Raw genomic sequence first — 25,018 nt, 5'->3', positions numbered from 1 at the left:
TCGAACGTATTTTTACCCAGATTGCCGCTGGGAGCTTTCTGTTTATCATAAAGTTAAAACACTGCTTGGTGTCTGTCCAGGTTTTGTAGGAGTGTAAAGTTCGTTTACTGAGATCTGGATAAATGAGGGAAGCACGGGGAGTGCACTATAAAGTTCTCTGTGGAAAATGATGAGTGTCAATGAAAAGGTTACCATTCTCTTCTTTATATATATCACTAATCATTTTTACCCTGAATGCAATTTTCAAGACACGTTTTAAATTTCTATAATGCAGTTTTAATGCACTTCGAAAAAAATTAACAGGATTATTAACATTATTTGATGCCTTTTCAATGATTGGCCGTCCTTTTCCATTTGAAGAAAATAAATCTGTTATTGATTCCCTATTTCATACTGGTATATCTCTCTAGCAGTGATCGACTTCCGATGGCTGGAGTCCATGTTGAACAATGTCGATTTCTTATCTGTTGGTATAAAAAAAAAGATATGTAATGCATATATTTAAAGTTCTTCATAAACGAGCCTAGATACAGAGCAGATACAGCTAGAGCTGCGATTTGAATCAAGACTGATACGTCCTAAGCCGACTGATATTCTCCAGCTTGAATTGTATTATGACCACCCATCGACCACTGTTACCCCATTCTTGTCGCACACGCCGCGTAGAGGCGGAGTTAGGCAATGACTTTGACTCAGTGGATGCCACACTACATAAGGAGTGTTTCTTGAAGGAACATTTCGCACGATCCTCCCTGCTTAGCAGATAATTTTGCCGTGTTCGCCTACAATCGCGCGTCGGGAAAGATTGGGAACATGGAATTACAAGGTCCTCGAGGACGATGCCTATTCCTCCTTCCCATAGCCCTTAGCTTGCTTCCCACTATGATCCCCTCAGGAACCTAACAGAGGCGGGAAAGACGACCCCCTTATTACGTACTCATACATACCTGGTTCATAATATAGCGCCATCCCCCCCCCCCCACCCCCCACACCACCACACTCCTCCCCTCAATCCCAGATTCCATAACTGAACATGTTTGAGGAGATTATGATTCATGAATATTTTAACAACATAATCAGATTACATAAATAATTCAGTCGGAAATTTGACATTAAAGACTATGGAAAGTATGGGAGGAATATGCTGGATATAGAAAGAAATCCAGAATATGAGACATACACTAAGTTGTTTAAGTGCACTTAATGTTTTTGAATGCAGCGCTATAGCAGATTTTCTCCAATTTTTGTTACAAACTCAGTTTAATACCTAAACGCTATGCTTTTTACGTTTGTCACTTGTTGATGCATAGTATTTAGCTCACATTAGATCTAAGTAATGCGACAACAACGAACAAACATCGTGTTCGCATTAAAGGTTTGGTGGTATTAATAAAGCGTTTTCTTCGCGAAAATAAGTGGCCGCAACAATGAGCTGGTTGTTAGGCGAATTTCCACTGTAATTTTATTTTAATGTGTGCAAGAAAATATCTGACGAATAAAAATTAAAATTGGATGGTTTGTAGAAAATTAAAGAAATTAAAGGAATTAAAGAAAGAAGAAATTAAAGAAAATTAAGAAATTAAAGGTAACAGCAACTAAATTGCTTCTTCAGGTACAAGCCCTCTGTTCTTATTTTTCGATGGTAAATTCACTTTCAGCGTGCATGTTGTTTTTCTTAATTTTAATTAGCGGACACAGATGCTCTCTTTAAAATAATATGCCAATAGATATTAATAGAACAGGAACCACTTTGCAACTGGAGAAAATATAATTTTAAATCAATTATGGTTTTGAAGTATGAATCTCTCAAAATAGAAAGTCGGAAAAACACGAAAAATATTAGACGATAAGTTACCTTTGACCCACAATGTTATAGGCATAAGTTTCTTAATTACGTTAATACTCTAATAGGCAGCTTATCATATTAATATTGTGAAAAATTAAGGATCTATTATAATGACTTTTATGCCCAAAACTGGCATCATAGGGATGACGTCTTGAAGAAAGTTGAACTTTGTCTGGCCCACAAAGTGCGCCATTTCCTCCTTGTGTAGCGTTGATACACTTTGTGTTCAGAAGTTATTGAAATTCACATTGAAAAATACTTAAATTCTATTGTTAGATTATTAATGGCAAAGGAAGTTTTATTTCCAGTTTGATTCAGTTTATGGCAAAATACAATAGCTTTATGGTTTTTAACTGCACTCCCGTAATGGCCTCAAGGCTGGGAGTTTTTATTTTATAAAAACAATATAGAAAGACGGCTACAGCAAGCTCTTGTTCCAGTATGGTTTCCAACAAAACTATCTTTATCTTTGAGTCGAGGGTTTTTCAACAACGCCACTGGTAAAATACCACTGTCACCGAACTACAGAATTGGTAATGCAAAATATGCTTTAAAATGTATTCAGATACAAGACTGATTTGATAGGTACACATACGAAGTTTCAGATTTTGTACCAGCAAATGCTTGGAAATCCTCAGAATAATGGTGAAAACTCTGAATTAAATCGAACGGTTTAGCCTCAGATAAATCTATGTTGAAACATTAGTCGATTTCGGAGCCTGCTGAATGGTTCAGAAAAAAGGCAAATGTAAAGTCGATCAATATCGCTAATGGGGAAACTGACTTTCTTTATTATAATTAATTTGCTTGAAGGGCACAAGACGGGCTGGCTATAGGGATAGCCAAAACATCCCCAAAAATAATACAGTCTGGAGTCGTCAAATGAAAACATCACAGCACGACTGAAACGTGAAAGGAACACATAATTTTCAATTCAACGGACCGGCTGAAAAACTATCAATCTGCTTGAGTATGAAGCGCGTCTGAACACAGGACGGAGCCTGTTTTTGTTTGTTTCCGATGCCATTTTTGTTTGATTAGGCCAAAGAACGGACTGTTTCGATGGAATTCCCTAATTGATACCATAATTTATTTTTCACCCGTTTCGCATACGGGGTAATCGTTTTGGGCACCTGGTTAATATCTTTAGTTTTATTGTAATTTTAAAGTTTATTCAATATAAATGTCATTCTCGAAAGCTGCCAGCGATAGCAAACCAAAGCGTATTAGCCGTTTGACTCAAACACCACTCTTCCACATTTCTACATTTCGGCTCACAAATTTAAGCAAAATAGCCATTAATAAAGCTAAAACCATCAGTATCACATGATATTATCCATTCTTAAGAAGACCAGTGTCAAGAATAAATCACTTGATCAGTGAACTATGGGGTACTGAATTGGCTCTCGGAAATAACGTTAAAACAAATGAGAGAACATTAGATACTTAATGACGTGACTTCATGTTTTGACTTTAGCACGAAATTAGATAACACATGAAGCACCTACCGTTTCTAGTAGTTGTAAAACCTATTTCGCGATCTCTTGTCAAATATGGGGCCTTCTGGAAAGCGATCTGGTCTCTTACGTTCAAACGATGATGTCGTCATTCCGGCTTTTCTTTGAGAACTAGGCCGCTCCTCTTGACTCTGCGCTGATTTCGACGTTTCCCTATGCTTCGCGGAATTCCTAGCACTTGACAAAATTCCTACTACCCCATTACTTTCGTCAACCACAAGGCATGCAACTAGAAAGCTAACAAGAAGAATTGTGGCGACTGTGTTTCCTTTCATCTTCGGGCCGTTCCACGTCAAAGAGGTCGTGCTTTTGTTCAGCTGCTGTAACTTCCTGGTTTTGTGTCGGCAATAGCGATAAAACACTTGCTTATAACTCTTTTGAACACTGACCCCCTCCTACACTCGCTTTCATAAATAAAATAAACCAGAGGAAGTCCAGAACAAAAGATTGAATTATCCCATTTGTCAAGGACTCTTTTCAAAACAACCGAACCACAAGAAAAAAAGAATCGTTCAAATGCGTCAGGCATACAATTGAGAACAAAGCATCCTGTAGATTCATTGATAAGATTGGTGATTTTGACGGTCATTTTTAGAATGCGCATCGTGTTGTATAGATGCGATCTCGTATGACATGCCCGTAAGGACACACAAGGTATGTTTTCGCCGTGACGCATCGATCTTAGATTATATTTAGAACGTCCTAAATTATTGTAGAGGAAGAGATGTTAATTTAATGAGATCGGAGATAGCGCAAAAGGCGCGCGCGAAAACACATGTCGAGGTTTCCCGAAAATCCGCTCATCAACAAATATAGAATATATCAGATTGGGTAAATAGGGAAATGTGAGAAAATTAACTGTTTTGGCGACGGCATGTTTGGCGTTCTGAATTGTTTGCTCGTAAAGTGTGTTCTCGAATCTTTAGTTAATAAAGCGCAAAGATATTGCTTACTTTTGTCTGGAGTATTCGCAATACAAGACGCGAGGACCATCCGCCTTGAACAGGTTCTCTTTATTCTATTCATTATACTCGAAGGCATATCGCACCTTATTATCCAAATCCACCTTGAAATCTCATTATTCCATTGGGTAAAAGTCGTTTTCATATTATTCAGTTATTAGAGGGACTACAGTTCCGTCACTCAATTATCGCTCAATTTTTCATTAATTGGATTATTCCAAGATGACTCTTCAATAACGCAAGGAAAAGATCTTTGTACTTTGCGATAGCAAAGGAAAAAAATAAATAGCAGTGTTTCAAGGAGGTTAAGCTCAAACTAGAATCTACTGTATTAATAATTTATTGTAAAAAGCGAAGTTTAAAGACTATAGTATACTTGTGTTCAATTCACTTTTACATTATTGATCAATAGCTTGCCTAAATTATTTTGCCTTAATATCACAGAATCACGTACAAGGCGGAGAACTCTACTGACCACGACATTCTAGAAAAGAAACAGGCTTTTTAATTCATTTTGTTGCATTAACTAAAACCTTTGGAAAGACAAATTAAATTATGGATAATGCTTAGTTATTTATGTTGCTTGCCTTAGTTATCAACTCCCTTTCATGACAATTTCCTTACATGACACTAAGAGAACAGATTTATCCGCTTTTAGCGATAATTTTTTTTATCATCCGTAATTCTATCAAAAGAGCCGAAACTCACTAAAAACAACAAGCCCGGTTATTTGTTATCCGCTTTATGAAGTAAACATTTGTTCACAAGACTTGCCGAAACTCATATGCCACGATAATGCTTATAAACAGTTAATTTCGTTACTTTTTCCCCATAAACACCTTCGTTAACAAACACTATGGCTTGGCGTCCATACCAAAATATGATCATCTGTTAGGTTCTGTAAATATAAATGAAAAAAAAAAAGAATCAGCTTCTTCGTTCGGCGTTAACATCATGGTCAAGTTTATTTCAGAACATACTTTGGACAGTGGATTTGCATTCATTTTAAGATTGAGTTTCCTATTTGAAAGTTCATGGATAGGGCGATAACTCCAGTATTGTTTTCTGTCAACCCAGCGGGGGTTAGTCTTTTACAGAGCCGAACTGACTGAAAACATATCATACAAAGAGATTCAGAGATTGCCGATGCAGAAATTTGTAATTCAGTCTGTTCTGAACTGAATTCAAGTTTCGAGATCGCCGGATTTGTACAGGAAACTCTGATCCATACAAATTTCGACCTGTAAAAAAAAAACATTGCGCATTCAGTTATGTTCGCCGAACCATACAATAGACATGTTAATGAGATTTAGTAAAAAATCAATTGATAGCTTCTCTGACAAAGCTAATCTTATTAGCTGGAGGCTGGCTTTTTTTCTGTTCTAAATAAGACCGAATCGAACAAAGATTATGCGACAATGAGTTTAACCAGTTAACACTCGGCTCCTATCAATACATCCCTTTCTGTCCTCTCCCATATGGCCAGAAAAATGCTCAATTTAGACGATGAAGAAAAAGCTCCAATTTCTTCTTTGAGGAATATTAATTTGGAAGCGACCAACAATTTCTTAATGGATAATTGACGTAGTCAGTAATGTTAAAACGGGTAAGATATCAATATATTTAATCTGCAAACGTAGAAAACGAAATGAATCGAGACAACACGTAAATAAAGAAGAGGTTTTTTTAAGTGCCCTATTAGAAGTCTTAGCATTCAATTCTCTGCGCGCTGTCCTTTATCTTTGTGTGAGTCATGCTGACCTATGCAATCAGAAATGTCAGATGTTTAAATAGTAATGCAAAGCGACACGCGTGGTTGTCAAAACATAGACAAGAGCAGCCTAGAAAAATGGCGATTAATCATTACACCGCATCTTTTTTCGTTGTATAGGAGAATATTCTGGGTAGCATGGGCTTTTCATTCTTTGCTCTCTAAACCTAACGTTGCCCAGCGACGTTTCTTTTTTCAGTTTACACCTGGAAATGAATAGGTACACCTTCCCCACTAAGACAACGAGACAAATATTCAAGAAATCTGCGATCGACTAGCATCTCACTCAAATCACGTGTTTTTGCACGGACGGCGCAAAAAGTGTGAAACGAAGGAGTTTCTAGCTGTTGCCTTGTTGTCTGTTGTCAGGCAGTCGTAGGCATATATATAATAATTTGGTCGGTTTGGATTTGAAATTTCATAAGCTAGATAGACTGTTATTTTGCTCTGTTTGGGGAGTAATGAATTATAGTGTAGACATGGAAAATAAACTGCTGTCGAAATTAATAATCGCAATACTGACAAATCTCAAAGCTTTCTCAGATATTTTGCTCTTAATTACCCCAGCATGCATGTAGTTTGCCTGTACTCTCGATGACAGAAAGTCTGTCTTTTAACAAAGTCATATCAGTGTGCAACAGAAAAAAAATTGCCACGCATCAGATGACGAAAGTTTACACGAGGACTACGAGTAAATGAATGATCCATAAACTTGCAAGGAAAACAACGAGAACAATTTGTTTCACAATGTGGACCAAAAAACCTAATCCAATAAAGCATTTGTTACAATAGTTCTTTTTTTGAAAACTCTGCTGCTCCCTTCATTCTCGGTAAACGCGCACAACAAACTGAGATAAAATGCAATTGATTACCAAACACGAGGGAAAAAATATTAATTTCTTTTTAAAAATCAACTGGTTTCTTTTGTGCGGCTGGTTTTGAAAAAGCAATTTCCCGCGCGCGCCTACAAATTCACAAGTGGTCAATCTTAGCGGTCCGCAGTTCTAAAATTCGGATCGCTCAGCTGGTAACCAATCAGAATTCTCTTCTTCATCATGTGCCAGTTTACCATATATTGTTTTAAAATGCTCTGAAACAGTCTAAATTTTAATAATACTTCCATCTCAATCACGGTACTTTCGCAGGCTTAATTAATGCTATTCCGCCATTTTCGAATTTCCTGAGTAGTCTATCATTATCACAATCCGTAATTTTTCCCCTCGATTGAAAAATTAATTGATTTTTCTCGCCTCGTGAAGATTCATTTAGCATAATTACTGATACAGAAGGATGCTCAACCATGTGGTTGAAAGAAATTCTTCTTGAAAGAGATGAAAAACAATCTACGATTTTGGCAAAGCTTTGGTTTTAAAATCAAAGGTTTGTTTCCTGCAAACTGACATCATTATCACAGAACTGATATTTTGAAGAAATTTTTTGTGGTAATATTTTGACTTCCTTAAAAAACCGAAATGCATGCCATTATCCACTTGTTGATGAGCCTGTTTTGACCGCCAATATGATATAATTACCGGTGGTAGATTAGTCAAATTAAATAATGTAGTCTGAGATAAGGGAGATTGTGTTCGGCCCACATTAAATCAAATTTCCTGGCGGATTTCTAATTATCAAAACTCAAACGGATGTATCCGTAAGAACCGGGCTTAGTCACTTCTGACAAATCTATTCCTATTTTCAATTAAAAAAAGTTCTTACGATTCATCAAAATCTTCATGAAATACATAATTGTTCGTACTCGCACTGCACTTTCAAAAAGTTATGGTCACATTCTCAAACTCTGTACAAAAAAGAAGTACCAAAACAATACAAAGCAACACGGCTGGCTGTTTGACTTTGTTTTGACAACTGCATGGTTGTCAAAACAAAGATAAGAGCAGCTTAGACTGAAATGGTAATTAATCATTCCAGCGAATTTTTTTCCTTGTATAAGAATACTTTGTGTATCATAGGCTCTTCATTCTTTTCTCTGTAACCTAACGCTATCCAGGGACGTTCAGTTCTTTCTTTAAATCTGGAAATGATTAAAAATGAATAAATCAAAGGATAAGTAAACGCTGTGTTCTAACCCTCAAACAACAACAGAAGACATCAGAAACCTCTTCAGAACCTGTAATATCATTGGCTCCCTGTTTCACGCTCCTCTTGGCTTATTGTCTCTGTTCGATTTCTTCTACTGTTTTGTCAGCCAATCCTGTTAAGCCAATCGAGAGGTACATGACCGTGCCTCATCAACAAAATTTTCAAGTTAATAAAGTACATGACAGTCATCAAGAGGATATATTCTTCAAGCACTTTGGAAATAACGCCCCGTCCCCGCTTCGCCGGAGAAATTTGAAAACGGCGTTTTCACCCTAAAAACGCATCAAATGTTTTCCGTCTACACTGAGCCGAAGATATTTCAAAACGTAACAGTTACTGGTCGTTTTGGATTTGTGTTTGAGGAAAACTCGGCCAGGGACATCACATGGTAATCGTGACGTCATTGTTTTCGGAAAAAGTTCATTTTCAACAATAATGTCTTCCGTCCACATTAAAACGTTAAGCCGGCATTTTCAAGTTCATCCGACTTGAAGAACGTTTTCGTAAAGCTCCGTTTTCCAGACGGATTAGTGTGGACAGTAGGCCTAACCGTAAAAAAAAAAGCTGCGTTTTCAAATATCCGTCCTGAGTAGTGACGACCGGGAACATGAACGCTACCCTCTTCTTATTTTGCATTTGTTTTGTTTGTGCCGAATTATTGACCTTTTAACAACATAAATTTAGTGGTTTTGTTGTAATTTAGAAATGGCCTATATCCATTTTTCCATTTAATGGCATGGTATTCATAGATTTTCATTCTGTCATTGAGATTTCGATCGAATTTTAGAACGTCAGCTTGATGAACCACTTCCGTCAATTCCGAAGACCGAAATTTCATTATTGACTTGACTTTTTTCCAATTTATATTTTTTTGACCCGGATATCATTATATAGCGGTTACCGGAGATCGATACAAAAGACACCACGATAAAATATAGAACTGGATTAATAATGCGACTCGCAATTAATTAAATTTCCTTCTAAAGCTTACGGCCGCAAATCTGGTCCTTAAACGAAATCAGAAAACTATTTAAATCTTTCAAATTGAGAGCAGATATGTTATAATCAAAAAATCTGACACACATTTATAAAGTTCTGCATCTCGAGGACAGACATTTTAAGAGAGAATTCTATCCAGTTTTAACTGAGACACTCAGCTAGTGACACATAAATCACATTTTAATATACATAGAACCCACCAGTGCGAAATACTGAGTAGCACATGTTTTTTATGTTAGGGAGAAATGCACAACTTCTGCGTACTCGCATGCAGTGAACCGTTTTCTAGAGTCAGCGATGTTTGCTTTGCCAGTTGATTTAGCAAGTTCTTTACGTAGGCAGCAGAAAGAGTTACTTTGAAGAAAACGAAAACGCAACACCATTTGTGTTTAGTTCCTAAAGAAAATTTTGCTGCAACAAGGCTTTCTAAATAGATTTCGTAAAAACAGGAACTGTTAGGCTTTGCGCTAGTTTCCGCATCGACCTCCTTTCATAGATCGCAAAAGATGGGCTCTGCTTGCGCTCTTTCCTCTGTTCAGCACTGTTCGCGAATCGTGCGCACAAAGCGTTGGGAACGAGGTTGGCCGCTTTGCGCTTGCTGCTGACTAAAAGGGTCGCAGCCTCCTAGGACGAGTTTTCTTTTTGCTGTCACGAAATCTGAGCCCTTAAAACTAAGACCTGAGACCCCCAAAACTAACAGCTCAAAGGATTTCGTCACTTACCAAAAATCAAAACTTTGTAGGACTGAAGAACATGCTAACAGAGTTTCCCAAGCGCTCAAATGGCGTAAAATTAAAGACATTCAGCCCTGACTCGGATCAGGCGTTCTTGTACAAATGTTCATGAAACATAGTATAATATAAGCTACTGTGCTATCCATTACCGCGAAGAACAACTGGAAAAACAGCAATCAAATGTTTATTTTTACAAGTACACGCAGCGCCTAGGGGCTACAAAGCTCGTTAAAGAACGTATGTGTACAAATAAACAGAACAAAACTATCATTGGAGCTTGACAAATAACACAAATGTATACAAAGATTTTAAAACTGACGTTCAGCCAAAAACTGAGTGAGTGACAGCAACCAATCCAAATATAGTATACTTCGTAGGTAAACACTGGTTTGTCATTTTCCTATAACAACACTTATTTCTGACAAGAGTTCTTTGTCTTCTACATACAGTAAAATAAATTTACAAACTGTCTTCGCATGTGGCACGCTTTCTACAGGAATTGATAATCTATATACAACAGAGTAAAACATGAAAACTAGGGTCATTGGTATCTTCGAATACACTAGTGAAAAGACAAAACAAATCCAGTCTGTCACTATACCAGACTACTTTCCAGATTGCAGTGAATCCTGCATGGCTACTTGTCCATGAATTCTTAATCCGTGATCTATAAGCCATTGCCTTTCACTATGCAAATAATGTATTTTCTGATCAGCGAAACTCGGTCAGACGGTCACGACAAAATAAAACTAGGCTAGGTTATTCAACAGAATTAAACAAAGATGATGACCTTGCTCTACAACATCATCAGTTGAAGCAGGGTGTGTTTCATTCCGTCTTTTGAGACGGAATGGCAAAACGACGAAATGTTTGAATAACGCTCCGGTTAGCCTAAATAGTTAGCTTAAGAAACCACGAGGACGACGCCGAGGATAACGTCTGTTAAAAAATGAGTTTATATTTTACTTACGAATCTCGTGATACTCCAACGCCATTTACTTTCGTGAAAGGCTATAGACTGATAGCCGAAAGCTTATGTTTTCAATATATTTTTAACCAGAGAGCGTTTTTATTCCAATATGCCATTTACTTTGTTTACCACTGTCAAAACTATCACGAAACTGAATCTAGAACACATCGAAAAAGTAAAATGAAAAAGTAACACTAGGCTAGGTTATTCAACAGAATCAAAAAACATGAAGGCCTTATTCTACAACATCACCAGTTAAAAAAGTCTTAGAGACACGTCCGGTATTAGCAGAACCTAGCCACGAAACGTGTTAATAAATGCAAACAAGACAACTGCAGCTTGAAGAGGCAGCAACTTGCTAGCTTCGCTTGGTACAGTTATCGCGTCAGTTGTATTTGTTTGGGTGGACTTTGTCGGCTCGGTGTGGTTTCCTGTCGTTGGTGGCTGACTTGTAACGTTTGGATTCGTTTGGTACAGTGTAACCATTGTGCCGTGTACCGTCATCCCAACCTGTTTACAAGTTGTTCCTGCCACTATCGATATATTGTAACTCGCGAGAACTGTTAGTTCGAAGGTCTGAGTTTTGTTATCCTGTATATCAAATTTCCCGTCAATTTTGGTACGAAATGTCATCGAAAATCCACCGTTTTCCCGGAGAGTGTAGATAAATTTAATCAAGTTGCCATCAATTCCTTGTTGCAGCGTTTTCTCCACTGGAGTTTCTCCCTGACACAAGCTTCCGCCAGCATCCAGTAGTTTTTCTTCCTCATAGGAGATCCTCGCAGCTTTGTCCTTTCGAAAGGCGATGTAAAACCGGTACAAAGGATATCCTTCCCGATACACTGGAGCATTGCTTAGCGTGTAGTTGTTCACCAAGCGACCAGAAACTGCCTTTATGTGCGTGCCTGCTACTGAACCCAGTTGAGTTCCGCTGACACTAACCGGAGAATCCCATGAAACAGCCGAAGCTGATACTCCTCCCAACACAAAAATGATGGAAAGAGAAAACACAGTAGCGACTCGCATGATTCGAAATGTTGTTGAAGACAAGCAAACTTCCAAGTCTGTCTTTTTTTCCCCGATTAGAAGTGATTTCCCTTGTAAAAGTAAATAGCTTTAAGTATGCTGATATATTGAAAGAATGACGTCAGCTGCAGTCAGGCGAAACTTCCGGTTGTCTGTGTAAGTTCTAATTAGTAGCCTGCAGGATATTATCTTTATAACGTACAACATCACGTACGGCCATAAAAAGGAGAATAAAAAAGAGCCGTTAGCTTTAACGTTTTCGCCAAAAAGTCGGCAGGCTAGTGACATGTGCCAAGGAATAGGACTTCTTAACAAAGAGGCAAATTTTCAATCTACCAATGTGGGCGTTTGTTTTTATTTCTGTAATAGGCATAAAGAGAATTTTGCATTTATTCCACCAATAGAGTTTACTTCACACTCACCGGATTTCTTGGCACTTCAGTGTGAGAGAATTAATCCGCGCGATTATTCAGTTACGAATGGTCCGAATGCACTTTGGAAGTTGGAAATGCCTTCAGGAAGCTCTTCTCTGCTGGACCTTGCGCAACTGGTGTTCTAGCAGCTTCCGTCGCTGACAGGACGTGGATGGCGACCGAAAGGATTAAAAATAACTTGGAAAAAAAATAAACGTTAGTACCGGATTTCTGACCTCCGTGGCCCGGCTTCCAGCCCGAAATTCACATAAGCATTTTCTCTTTATTAGAAGGTATTTCAATATGGACTTTTTGTCGTAAATGCAGGTTAAAACGACAGCTTGCCGACTCGATGGTAGCCTGTGAACGCAGACGTATTTCTGGCTGTCACTTGGTTCCGCCGTTTTTTTCAGTGAAGGTGCGCCAAAACATATCCTGCGGAAGGGGTATATTCTCCCTACCCTCCAACGCAGACGTTCTTTCTCTTCTTATGCTCAACCCTGAAAAGACAAAGCTCATGGTCTTTGGCAGCCGCCCGATGATCAAGCTTTCGCTGCTCGGAAAGGAACTAGTGCCATCAGAGTCCATCAAAGATCTCGGTGTAACTTTTGACCGTACTCTGTCATTTGACAATCACATCTCAGTGACAGTTTCATCTTGCGCGAGTAAATTAACTAACATTACTTAATCGAGCAAAGCACGCATTTAACCCTGACGTATAAGTGACCATCATAACTGCTCACTAACGCCTCTACCCGTAATTTGCAAAAAATATAACTCGTCCAGAACTTCGCGGCTCGGATAATTATTGGTGCAAGGAAATTTTGAACACATAACTCCATCACTCAAAAACTTGGGGGTAGCTCCCCGTTAAAAAAGCAGTTTTATCTCCGCGAAGCTATGACGGCTATCTTCGCATTGAAGTGCATGACGGGCTGCGCCCCGACTCACCTGACGTCAAAGTTTGTAACAAAGAGGACAGATATCTGACCGCAAAAGAAGAAACTCACAACAGTTTAACATTCCTTTATGTAAAGCCGCTGCTGGTCAGAGGACATTTCAATACAGGATAGCAAACTTATGGAATTCATTAGCTAAAGATTTAAAACTGTGCAAAGGTTCAGTATTCATTAAGAAAAATCTTAAAGCAAAGATACTTAACGAGTTTTTGAAACAAGATTCTCAAACTCATTAATAATTCATCAAGTTTAAACAAGGCAAATCATGACAATGACAGTGTTTGGATATCTGATCTTAATTAGCATAGATTTTTACGATTGCTGCGCGTCGTATTTTCAACTCTCTTCTCGGTGTTTGGAAATGTGGTCAAACACGCCTTAAAACCCTAAAATGTACCGAAAAAGCTCCCGCTGAGTACCTTTTGAGGCTGAACACCCTCACAGGAGGCAAAACCGCGTTTTTAACCCCTATAAGGTACGACGAGCCTGTACTCTTTATATGGCAGTCGATCCCCCCCCCCCCCCCCCCACGGGCTACCATCTCTCAAGATTTCTTTCCTCTCTTAGACGGAAAGAAAATTATTTAATCCGTGATTTTTTGCGACCTATTAAATTTTCAACTCTGTCACTGTCAGGTAAACACATTTGAGCTCGTACAAAAACTAAGTGAACTTATTTAGCGAGATTATCTTAGGTTTGCAGCGATAAACACGCAGTCAGTAAAGAAAAATGTTAGAAAACACAAAAAGCGAAAACACAACCGGAAGCAGTATGTTACTGATTTTAGGTATATTTGCTCCGTTTGGATTTGTTTCGTACATTGTAACTACTGTGCCTTCTACCGTCATCTCAACCTGTGTGCAGGTTGTTCCCGCCACTATTGAAGTATTATATCGCGCAAGGGTTGTTATTTCAAAGCCTTGATCTTTGATATCCTTCAGTGAAATTGTGTTGTCAAATCCATGCAGTTTCACCATTGTTCCATCATTGTACTTGACCGTGGTGTTCAATTCGACCAAGTTCTCGTCAATTCCTTCTTCTAGCGTTCTGTTTCCCGCCAATTCTCCCAGGCAGAGTTCTCCCTGATCGTTCAGCAGCTTCTCTTCCTCATGTGAAAGCCTCACAGCTCTATTCGTTGGAATGGCGACATAACTTCGGTACATTGGATATCCAGACCGATATACTGGAGCATTGCTAAACATATAGCGACGCACCAGGTAAGCGGCAACAACTTTCTTGAATGTTCCTGAGCGTGATCCCAGCCTGGTTTGCTTGACGATCACCGGAGACCGTACTGAGGTGGCTGGAATCGGTGTGTATTTAGTGATTTTAGGTTTCGAGCTCGATCCTGATGAAACTGATCTAGTGCGTGATCGATTTCTGGAGCGTCCCGCTCGAGAACTTCCTCTGACACCTCTTGCAGTCTGGGATAGTTCCACCATCATAAGAATGACGAGTAGAACAAGGAACAGTGCGGAGACTCGCATTTTTTGATGATTCACACGTCTAAATCAAACCTTCCAATGTTTGTCTTTTGTAGTCCAAGTTGTTATCTGTGTTACGCAACAGTTAATACTTTGATTCGTGACTTAAGACATGACCCCCTCTTTGAACTTTGATGTCACTGGCACAATTTTATGGATAAGACAAACAAGGGTACACGTACATTCGGTTTTTTTTCCTGCAAGATCCAATGAGCTTACAAGAACGACTTTCTTGTGCTCCAGTTTCATAGCTTCGAATGAAGCAGAAAAATAAAAGCAAGAAACCCTCGAAACTTTAGCTGATAGTGTCTCAATTCAATAAAGAAAAAGATGCCGTATAGGTAACACCAACAGATCACATTCTCTCGGTAACACCCAATCCCCCCACTCCCCCTACCCCGGTTCCCACTCGTCTCCTGTATTTCTACCACACTGAATCTGTTTACCAATCGCCCAATTACAGACTGATTTAGAGTTTTTTTTTTGTTTTTTTTTTTTTTCTCATTTAGAAGAATTATTCAGTTAACAAATTAGTTTTTTTCATGAGTTTCAGGAGCCCATAAGGTAATTGGCTCCTGGCCCGCTATCCACAGGAGAAATCACTATCCAGTGGATAGAGTGGTTTGTTTTGTTAGCACTTATCCAGCCTTCGAACAACCTGCACGGTCTGTGTTTTTTTTTTTTTTCTTTTTTTTCTTTTTTGGCCGCGTTTTCCTTAGTTTTGTGCGGGGACTGGGATTTAGAATGAATGGCTACCAAGTTCATACGCTGCCATCTTTTTTTCAATCTTCTTGTCCAACTTTGTCTCACAGTATGACCATCAAGAATACGGTGACTGCTCTTACCAGAGAAGAGAGTATCTCACTTCTGATTCAAGCTGCTATTTGGGCTATGATAGCCGTAGCTATCTCTGTCATAACTCTGGCGATAGCAGTGATTTTCCTTCGATGGTATGTGCGTAAAAGATCACGGAATGCGCTGCCACATCTTCGGGCTGTGCGAGGCAAGAGAAGAGATTTTCGGCCTGTTGTTGTTGGATTTTTTCACCCTTACTGCAACGCAGGAGGTGGAGGAGAGAGAGTGCTTTGGACAGGCATTCGAGCTCTCCAAAATCGTTATGATTTTGTTCGTTGTGTTGTGTATACAGGAGACCCGCATGTTAGTGGAGAAGAAATCCTTCGAAAAGCCAGGCAACGTTTCAACATATCTTTGCCCCAGCCGGTTGAATTTGTCTTTTTAAAGAAAAGGCGCTGGGTTGAAGCGAGTATGTATCCATACTTCACACTCCTGGGACAAAGCTTAGGATCAATGTTGCTGGGCTGGGAAGCTCTGAACTCTTACTTGCCAGACATTTTCCTGGACACTATGGGTTATGCCTTCACTTTGCCTCTGTTTCGCTATCTTGGTGGCTGTCAGGTTGGTTGCTATGTTCACTATCCAACCATCAGTACTGACATGTTGTCGCGTGTCGGGGGCCAAACAGTTTCATACAACAATGCTTCATTCATCAGTAATAGTCGCATTCTAAGCACCATCAAGTTACTTTATTATTACTTGTTTGCAGTAATATATGGTCTGGCTGGGTCTTGTGCTCAAGTTGTCATGGTGAATTCAACTTGGACATATGGCCACATCTTGTCGTTATGGAGGAAGAAGAACCAGACATCCATAGTTTATCCACCTTGCGACACTCGGGCATTCTTAGAATTGCCAATAAAGGTTGGTAGTGCTGACATCGATGAAGATGACGATGACAGTGTCCACTCCGTAGTATCTGTAGGACAGTTCAGACCAGAGAAAGATCACCCACTCCAACTACGATCTTTTCATGAGTTCCTCAAATGCAAAATGGCAAAAGACCGACACAAGTACAAACTAATTCTTGTTGGGAGCTGCCGCAATCAAGAAGACACAGACAGAGTAGATTCTCTGAAACAGTTGGCATCAAAGCTTGGAATTAAAAGCAATGTAGAGTTTGCTTTGAATGTTTCCTTTGAGAAACTCAAGTCTTACCTTGCAGAGGCAACCATCGGCCTCCACACAATGTGGAATGAACATTTTGGGATTGGCGTTGTGGAGTGTATGGCCAGTGGTGCTATTGTTTTGGCTCATGACTCGGGGGGGCCTAGAATGGACATTGTCATTGAATGGGAAGGAAAGCCAACCGGGTTTTTGGCAAGTGATGAGAAAAGCTATTCTGCTGCCATGGAGACGATCTTTGCACTCTCACCAGAGGAGAGAAGTGTCATATGCCACAATGCAAGGGACAGTGTCAACAGATTTTCAGAGAAAGCTTTTGAAAATGGATTTCTTCAATGTACTGAGCCCTTGTTCATGAGTGTGTGAGTTCAAATACAACACTTTTATCCATAATACTAATGTTCAGGACATTGAGGAATATTGCATTTACAAAGGATTCTTCAAATTATTATTATTATTGTGTGTTAAGCCCATGATACATGGAAGTTCAGAGAGGCATCCCATTATCAGGAAGAACTGTCATGGGGCGGCATGGCCTCAGCTAGCGCAAGTACATTATACTCTATCAACCTCTTACTGCAATCAAGACTGCAATTAGAAACAGATTTGAGAAAAAATTCTTGATTCTAGTTTGGTGAAATAAATAATTATTAAAAAGCATGGCAGAAATTCAGTAGTGCTATAATCAAACAATTTATCAGTGTTCCTTAGTCAAGAGCTAGCTTTAGGTTCCAAGTTGCTAGTCTCCAGGTTTGGCTGAAAGAGTTAAATTGTTACAAAATGGTTAGAGTAATTTTCGAGAATTGAAATCAATAAAACTTTAGTTTTGGGATGTATCTGTGTAGTTCTCTGCCGTCACTGTACACATCTATGTAGATGTACAGTTGGGTCCTGAAATGAGTTAGGAACAGCCACAGGGCGGGATTAGGGGTAAGCTCCTAACCCTCAAAAATGCCTTGTCAGGCTCGTGGCCCTTTCAGCCTCTCCTGACCAAGCCCTACCAGAAGCATGCCCATTGTAGGACTGTTTTGACAGATCTTGGAGGTGCAAGAGCAAGTTTCAGGGGCCCAAAAACCAGCTTGCTTAGGGTAGATGGGGCTTGTAGCCTGGGTGGGCAGCCCATCTAAGAGAAGGAAAATGTTGATTCTAAACCCGGATAGATGGGCAGCCATTAGCCATAGCTGGCAACCATCTAGGGGAAGGAGAACTCTAACAGAAAACCTACTGGCCCTCAAGGTTGGGGATTGGGCAGAGCACTAATATCCCCCTCCCATCAGAAAGCATTTATTACAGGAACTGAAACCAGACAAAGTAGTTGCAGAAGCACATCGCAGTGATGTGCTTCTGGTAGTAGTGACATTACCATGCCATATGGCGCAGTGACTGAGAGTTGTCGCATTCATGTTCTGCAAGGGACGAAGGAGTGTAAAGAGGACATTGAAATGTCATTTTGTCACAATATTGGGCGATGTGTTTGGCATGCAGAGCAGCAAGACGGCAATTACGTAGACCAGAAGAGCTTGGTAAGATAATGTACAGGTTGCAGTGTTTTGTGTTGTTCCAATATTCATACTCCCACCCCTGAAAGGTCAATTTTAGCTCACCTTAAGGTTTTTGCATTTCACCACCCCCACCCCCAAGAATTTTGTGTGGTTTTCTATGGATATTTGCATGGAACTGCTAAGCATAACACTTGCTCCTACCAACAAACAACTTGTTTTCAATGCCACTTGTTTTGGCTTGAGTAAAGGTTCAGGCAGGTATTAAGAAGCCTTGTAATCAATTAGGACTCAAAAATATAACCACCACCAACCATTTATTGACTTGATACATTGTGTATATTACAAGAAGTATTAATCTTAAATTACATTAATAAAATCCAACAAAAGCTTTACATGCATTTGTCTCAAAATAATATTAATATGCAACAAGATGCAGAATATTTTGCAAGTTATAATTACGTACAATTATTACATGGCTTGTTCTTGAAGCCGATATAATGCACAATTTGATTGGCTAATTGTAGGGCATTATTCTCCCGTAAAGTACATGGGGCCAATCATGGGCTTGCAAAAACAAAGCAAAAAGCCATATAATAAACAATTTATTAACCTCAAACGTTTGGTCTTGACTGGAAAATCTCAAACCTCGGCTTTGCCGTATTGACTTCGCTATAGCTCGGTCAAGGTCTTGATTTGAGATAATTATTTGAAATTATTATTTGGTTTGAGATTTTCCATGAAAACTCCACTCTCAGGTAATAAGTTGTTAGAAGATGCAAAGGTCATTTTGATACTGTTGTGAGGATGAACCATCACTCAGAGTGTAACAACTCCAGTCAGCCAGCTGACCAATCAGAGTTTTCAAGAGGTTTTTTTTATTATTTTAGAACAATAGTTTTTGCTCCTTTGGTTCAGAGTTACTTCATTGCTGTAGTAAGTCAAATAACACTTTGGCTGCCACTCAGTTCAGAATTATTTTGCCAGGTTCAGGCTAGCCCTAGACAAAATCAGTTTTGTTGAATGCGTTCAGACTGCTAATTAAATTTGTCCCCCCATAATTATTGCAGCTGGATTCAGATTTTTTTATTTATCGGATTCAGAGTAACTGCTGCTCAGCTGTTACAGTTTTCTTTATCTAATAGTAAACAGTTCAGAATTTGTTTTGTGATAGTTACTTTTGTTGACCAGTTTAGCTAACATTTCTATTATTTTTCCCAAACTCAGTTCTTGGAATTTCAACTTACAATGCTTTCAGTGCCGTGGAAGAAAATGAAATCCTGATTATCTTGTTTGACGGCATCAGAAAATTTCCCACTTATCGCACCAGTTATGAGGATGTACATGTCACAAAGAATTTAGTGTGAAATTCATGTGTCACGAAAAGGGCACTACATATACCTTCCCTGAGGTCTTAAAATAACGTTTAACTTATAAAACAGAGATAATTGTAATATGATTAATAGTTGTACATCAATTGATAATTATCTTTACCATTAACAGTTATTTTTAAGGTTCTTTCTTGTACATCATGTAAATATGTATTTTAATTATATAATTTTGAGATAACAATGAAATAATTATTTTATCTGTAAAACTTTGTCATTTAAGTCTTGACTTTTAAACAACTTCCCATGCAAACTTTTCTCTGTCTGGAAGAAGAAAGAAAACACACACAAAGAAAACAGTCAGTCATCAGTCAGATATTGACCACTTGGATTTTCATTATACCATGAAACTCTTATTAATTGACACATACCACTGAATGTGGTTGTGCTTTTGCAACTGGTTTTACTACAGCTCAGTAGAATTGCAGTTTCAATAGAGTGAATCCAAGGACAGAAAGTGACTATGATAAAATTGGGACTGAATAATTGTTATTTGCAATTTCATTGACTTTGAAGTACATGTAACTGAAAATGGGGACAACGGTTGGCCACAGGATAAACTCCATTACAATATAGGGCAGAGGCTCTGAGACACCCCCAGCAAATGTAAACAAAAGCTGACCCAAATACACTCACCTCCCCCCTGGGGATTCAGGCACTGGTCAGAGTCCCTTAGAAGTCTTAATTAACCAACAAACTGGAAAAGTGACAGAATACAGCGTACTCAAAAGTAGCCTGACATGGGACTAACATGATTACTAACATTACCCTCTTCTAAATGCTTCAAGATTTAGTTTCATGTGGCTTGTAGTGAGATGAATTTGTATCTTCTTGTGGCTTCTTGCCCTTACATATTCAACTTCTTGCATTTCCAAAAGTTCTTACGGGTGAACTGCAAAACATTACATTTTCACTTGCGTGTTCTTCCGCTTGTGTGTTCCTGCAGCACAAGAAAATTTTCTTGTGCCAGTTCTTGCGTGTGCACTATTTTGGGGCTGTACTGTACAAAAATTGGGATAATTAGCTCCTGAGTTTGATATTATCCTTTTTTTTCTATTTTGTTATTATTTGAAAACTTTAAAAAATGAGGTGCCAAAAATTTAGGGAAGAGAGCTACATGCATTTAAGTAAGGAAAATGAAAGCTGTAAAGGGTTGAAATTACCACAGTTTGATAAGTACTCAGCCACTTTCTGTTGACTGTTGGCTTTAGCCATGGTCAGTGCTGTGTTTCCTTTCTTTGATTTCATTCTGAAGTCTGCGCCTTGCAAAACCAAGTACTTAACGCAGGTCAGATGGCCATTTCTTGCAGCAACATGTAGAGGTGTACAACCTGATATGTCAGCAAGCTCAACATCCCCACCATGTTGAATAAGTAACTTTAAGACCTCCAGGTGCCCATTAGCAGATGCCTTGTGAACAGCAGTGGAGCCAGATTCGTCAAACTCTTTTGGACTCTAAAACAGAAGTAAACTTCAAACTAAAAAGACAAGGTTACCCTGTTATATATTAAGTTGGACCAAGGTGGTTGTGTGAAACCATAAAAATGAGTCAAAAACTCTAGCCTGTTTCAGGGAATTATCAGATTGCTGAGATGCCGACCTAAAAAAGTTGAAATACAAGAGATCACCAAATTTTACCTTTTTGGTGTAAAAAAAGTTGTTCAGAGTATAGCACCACCAATTCAACAACAAAAATGCATCATATACCCAAACAAAATTCAACAAAAACACCAAGAGATGGCCAAAATATGTTTCAAAAATGCACTTTGTAAAATGGGTTTTCCTTCATATTGTCCGGGAGATTTGGTGACTCATACGGGAGACCAGGAGATTTGGTCTGTATCCAGGAGCGTTGGCACACACGAGATTGTAAGTGAGAAAACTACCAAAACACGCTTGTAAGAATAGGTACTTTATCTCTCATTCTGCTCTCATTTTCTCTTCACTCAATATTTGCATTTTTTTTTACATACATTTACCTTCCCTCAAACTGTGTAACTAAAAAGAACACTATTTAAATAACATCTGCCCCCATTGGGAACAGAGTTCACAATTGAAAATGTATTTATATTGATATCACTGGCTGGCAAGACTTACATGTACATGTAACTGACACAGTATAAATCGTATGATTTCAAGTGAGGCTAAATCATTTCTTATGAAATTAAATGCTTAGACGTCACTCATTTAAACTAAGGACTGAGTCATTTAGAAGCCACCAGACAAATGGGAACCGTACATACATGTCAAATATATAAGCTTATGTGGTTTGGAGTACATTTAACAACAATATAAGTTTAAATATATTTTTTCAGATTTTTCAACAAGTTTACATTAATTTATTTCATGATAAATTTTGTGAGCAGTGCTAAATTACAGAGAAATCTAAATCAAGCTTTGCTTAAACGTTAAACGAGTTATGTAGAAGTCTTGTATACATGTAGATAGTAAAACCCTCACCTGCCCATTCGTAAGGGCTTGCGAAGTCTCTCGGGTATCGCCCGTAAACGCTAAATGAAATAAAAAATTAAAATAAAAAAATAACCAAGATGTTTCTCGATCTCATGACCTCTCATGCATACACAATAAATAAATGCATGTAGTTTATTTATTAAATGAAACGTTGCTTGAAGAATTGTTCGTGAACAACCGTCCATCTAACTCTTCTATACTGAAACTCGCTCAAAATCGAAGAACGGCAATATAAGTTTAAATGTTACCTTCGATCGATCAAACTCGAAGCTTTGTTACCGGTAAACACAAGATTTGTATTTGTTCAAATATTTTTTTAACTCCATGAAAATTGCCGCAGTTACTTCGGTGCTTTCTACATCAGGCCAAAACACAGTGTAACTGGGTTAGGACGTAATGCAGTTTTCTTCATCACACGACACCTGCCGTGATATCGACATCCATTTTACACTCGAAATCCAAGTCCAAGATTTTCTGGGGAAAGAAATCTTGTGCATGAAATTATGATTAAACATCACACATTTCATTTGACGTACCAGCCTCGTGCAGGTTTGGCACGGTTCGTAAAGGGACTCCGTTTTTACAGATCATCCTCTGGCACTCTCTGTGTAACTGGAATGCAAATATAAAATATGACCACCAAAACAACACATGTCGCTCAGCTAAATGTCAATATGTCCGCCAGATTGAAATGTAAATAAGATTACCTTCGGCTCCAGTCCTACGCCTGTGACTCCTCTTCGCATCTTGATCCCTTGCAGAACACTAAACGGCACAAAGCTCTCTAAAAAGCACAACAGCTGCTCACTGGAAACTCTCAAAAATTCTCTAGATTTCGATAAACGTCCGCGCAACTTAAATTCGTACGCGCAATAAATGTACGCGTAACTTAAAATCAAAATGTTTCCGTGCGCGCGAGGAGCCGTGGACACGCTAAAGCACTTTATTATATGGCAAGCTCCGCGAGCGGGCAAGATGAATCAAATCCTGCGCTGTGATTGGCTACCCGAGCGCGCAAGATGGGGCTATCTTGCCCGCTCGGGACTACCCGCCGTGTCCCGCAAGAAAAATTTCCCCGAAAGCCATATAATGTGTCGTTTATTAACCAAGCTTGTTCGGTCAAGATGGCTGGATATTGGCCTCGTTCTTTTTTTGCGAGTTTATGGACCTCGACTCCGTCTCGGTCCATAAACTCGCAAAAAAAGAACTTGGCCAATACCCAGCCATCTTGACCTCACACTTGGTCAATAATCCATATATAAGACGCTCCACGCGCAGAGCGGAGACGCCAACCTCGCGGTGCAGAAAAACCTTCACGCTTGGCAATCTAGGGTCGAAATCGCGGATGGATTCGCTAATAGATCACACCATAAAACACCCTCTGGGCCCCAGGGTAACCATAATTTTCATTGCCGTATTGACTCTAGGCTGTTTATATTGCAACAAACATCGCAAGGGTAGCTTGCTTAAGGTGGCCGAACACAGTTTTCGCGCGCGCACAAGGATTGCAAAGAGCGATCATTTCATTTACTCAACATCCGCTCTATCTGTGCTATTTTTTCTCTATTATTGAACGCAGTGTATTGATGACTTTAGTCTTTTATTACAAAGATATGTTAGAAAAGGTAACGACGCAAAGAAACCAGCAATTCTCAGCTTTCTCTTTGTTACCGAAAGAACCCAGTTAAATGCAGGGCATGCGCAGTTGCTCAAAAAATTGAGACCGATTGCTTTTGCAGAAACTTGCGGATTTCTGACGATCCAGTCGTTAGAATTTCAAGAAATTTGGCAAAAAAAAAAAAATAGTTCAGAAACCACGTGAATGATCTACCGCAAAAAATCTGAATTTTGACATAGGGAATTTTTAATAATACAGAACATGCGGTGAAAACGATTTACGGCGAATTACGAAAATCGCCTATGTCAAAATTTTATTAGAACAGCGTTGACAGAAGGGATTTAATGTCAATTCGTAGTGGGCAAAAGATGAAAAAAATCTAACGACTGGATTTTTTTTAAGTAAACAAAAACCATTTTTTAAGCCTCGTTTTTAACCAGCCCCGTTGCCATGGCAACAGCACACACCTTAGCCAAAATGCGAGAATAAACTTTTCTGTGGTTAACCTTGACTCTTGCAAAAAACGAGCGCCAAAGCATAAATAGCTTAAAAGTAATGGTGAATTAAGCATAGGCTCTTGAAAACTGTGTTCGGCTACCTTAAACACCTTAGAATCCAAGGTGCGAAAAAAGGAAAAACTTACAGATTTTTTAAAAGTTGAAGCACAGTCACCTGGAGATGAACAGGGACTCGTGGAACGAGAAGCGGAGAACAGGTTGTTAGAAGGTTGAGCTACATTGCTAACTGGGACGAGCAAAGTATGTATGTATCATGTATGGCCTAAATCTTGATCTTGGAAGTCTGCAGGAGGACTTGTAATGAAGTTTGGCTGATCTCTGTTTTATTTTTGTGCGATGCAATCAACCTTTACATGTGAACATTTGAAAGATCATCCTTTCTTGGAGACGTCGCGAGACATATATCTATTCAAGACCTTTTCACCTGAAAACTTGACCCAATAATACCGGTCGTTTGGTAACCGTGGGCAAAACAGGGTAAAGCTGAAGATTACCCCGCTTCTGTGGCACTAGGCGACTAGGAGTATTTCTACTCCACCCTGGATGGGATGCTAGATCATCACAGGGTTACCCCCCAGCATCAAATTCGCCGACACCCATTTATACAGCAGGGTAAAGAGAGGCACTGTAAGAGTAAATTGTCTTGCCCAAGAACACAAGACAATGTCCCCGGCCAGGACTCGAACCAGGAACGCTCGGTCCGGAGTACAGCGTACTAACCGTGAGGCCACCGCGCCTCCACGTCGCAAAGGACACCAAACA

The 25,018-nt window shown here is 39.2% G+C and overlaps 4 protein-coding genes and 1 long non-coding RNA gene across 7 annotated transcripts; 1 reads left to right on the top strand and 4 right to left on the bottom strand.

The window, feature by feature from the left end:
* Nucleotides 1-253: 253 nt before the first annotated feature.
* Nucleotides 254-4,305, bottom strand: LOC149102493 (uncharacterized). The gene is made up of 2 exons (XR_016202241.1): nt 3,355-4,305; nt 254-464 (listed from the first exon to the last, which is right to left on the bottom strand). It is a non-coding gene; the product is annotated as an uncharacterized LOC149102493 (long non-coding RNA).
* A 5,786-nt stretch (nt 4,306-10,091) lies between these two features.
* LOC110056718 (uncharacterized) lies at nt 10,092-12,024 on the bottom strand. Its single transcript, XM_020763232.2, has one exon. The coding sequence runs from the start codon at nt 11,923-11,925 to the stop codon at nt 11,194-11,196; it is 732 nt and encodes a 243-aa protein (XP_020618891.2). The 5' UTR covers nt 11,926-12,024; the 3' UTR covers nt 10,092-11,193.
* Nucleotides 12,025-13,349: 1,325 nt separating this feature from the next.
* On the bottom strand, nt 13,350-14,934 carry LOC110056734 (uncharacterized). Its single transcript, XM_020763248.2, has one exon. It carries the CDS (start codon nt 14,782-14,784, stop codon nt 14,014-14,016), a length of 771 nt encoding a protein of 256 aa, XP_020618907.2. The 5' UTR covers nt 14,785-14,934; the 3' UTR covers nt 13,350-14,013.
* Nucleotides 14,935-15,280: 346 nt separating this feature from the next.
* On the top strand, nt 15,281-17,593 carry LOC110056735 (GDP-Man:Man(3)GlcNAc(2)-PP-Dol alpha-1,2-mannosyltransferase-like). The gene has a single exon (XM_020763249.2). It carries the CDS (start codon nt 15,526-15,528, stop codon nt 17,125-17,127), a length of 1,602 nt encoding a protein of 533 aa, XP_020618908.2. The 5' UTR covers nt 15,281-15,525; the 3' UTR covers nt 17,128-17,593.
* Nucleotides 17,594-18,560: 967 nt separating this feature from the next.
* LOC110056736 (uncharacterized) lies at nt 18,561-22,836 on the bottom strand. 3 transcript variants are annotated; one of them, XM_089274420.1, is made up of 5 exons: nt 22,657-22,836; nt 22,109-22,158; nt 20,812-21,103; nt 20,285-20,345; nt 18,561-19,912 (listed from the first exon to the last, which is right to left on the bottom strand). In XM_089274420.1, exons 1-4 carry the CDS (start codon nt 22,709-22,711, stop codon nt 20,311-20,313), a joined length of 432 nt encoding a protein of 143 aa, XP_089130546.1. In that variant the 5' UTR covers nt 22,712-22,836; the 3' UTR covers nt 18,561-19,912; nt 20,285-20,310. The 3 variants fall into 3 exon arrangements, with proteins under 3 accessions (XP_089130546.1, XP_089130547.1, XP_020618909.2); XM_089274421.1 differs by lacking the exon at nt 20,285-20,345 and having other exon boundaries at nt 20,815-21,103; XM_020763250.2 differs by lacking the exon at nt 20,285-20,345 and having other exon boundaries at nt 22,657-22,834.
* Nucleotides 22,837-25,018: the final 2,182 nt, after the last annotated feature.

Source organism: Orbicella faveolata, unplaced genomic scaffold, assembly GCF_042242905.1.
Source record: "Orbicella faveolata isolate gen_17 unplaced genomic scaffold, um_ofav_v1 contig_35, whole genome shotgun sequence".
NCBI classification, from domain to species: Eukaryota; Metazoa; Cnidaria; class Anthozoa; order Scleractinia; family Merulinidae; genus Orbicella; species Orbicella faveolata.
This window is presented reverse-complemented; position numbering and strand designations above follow the sequence as displayed.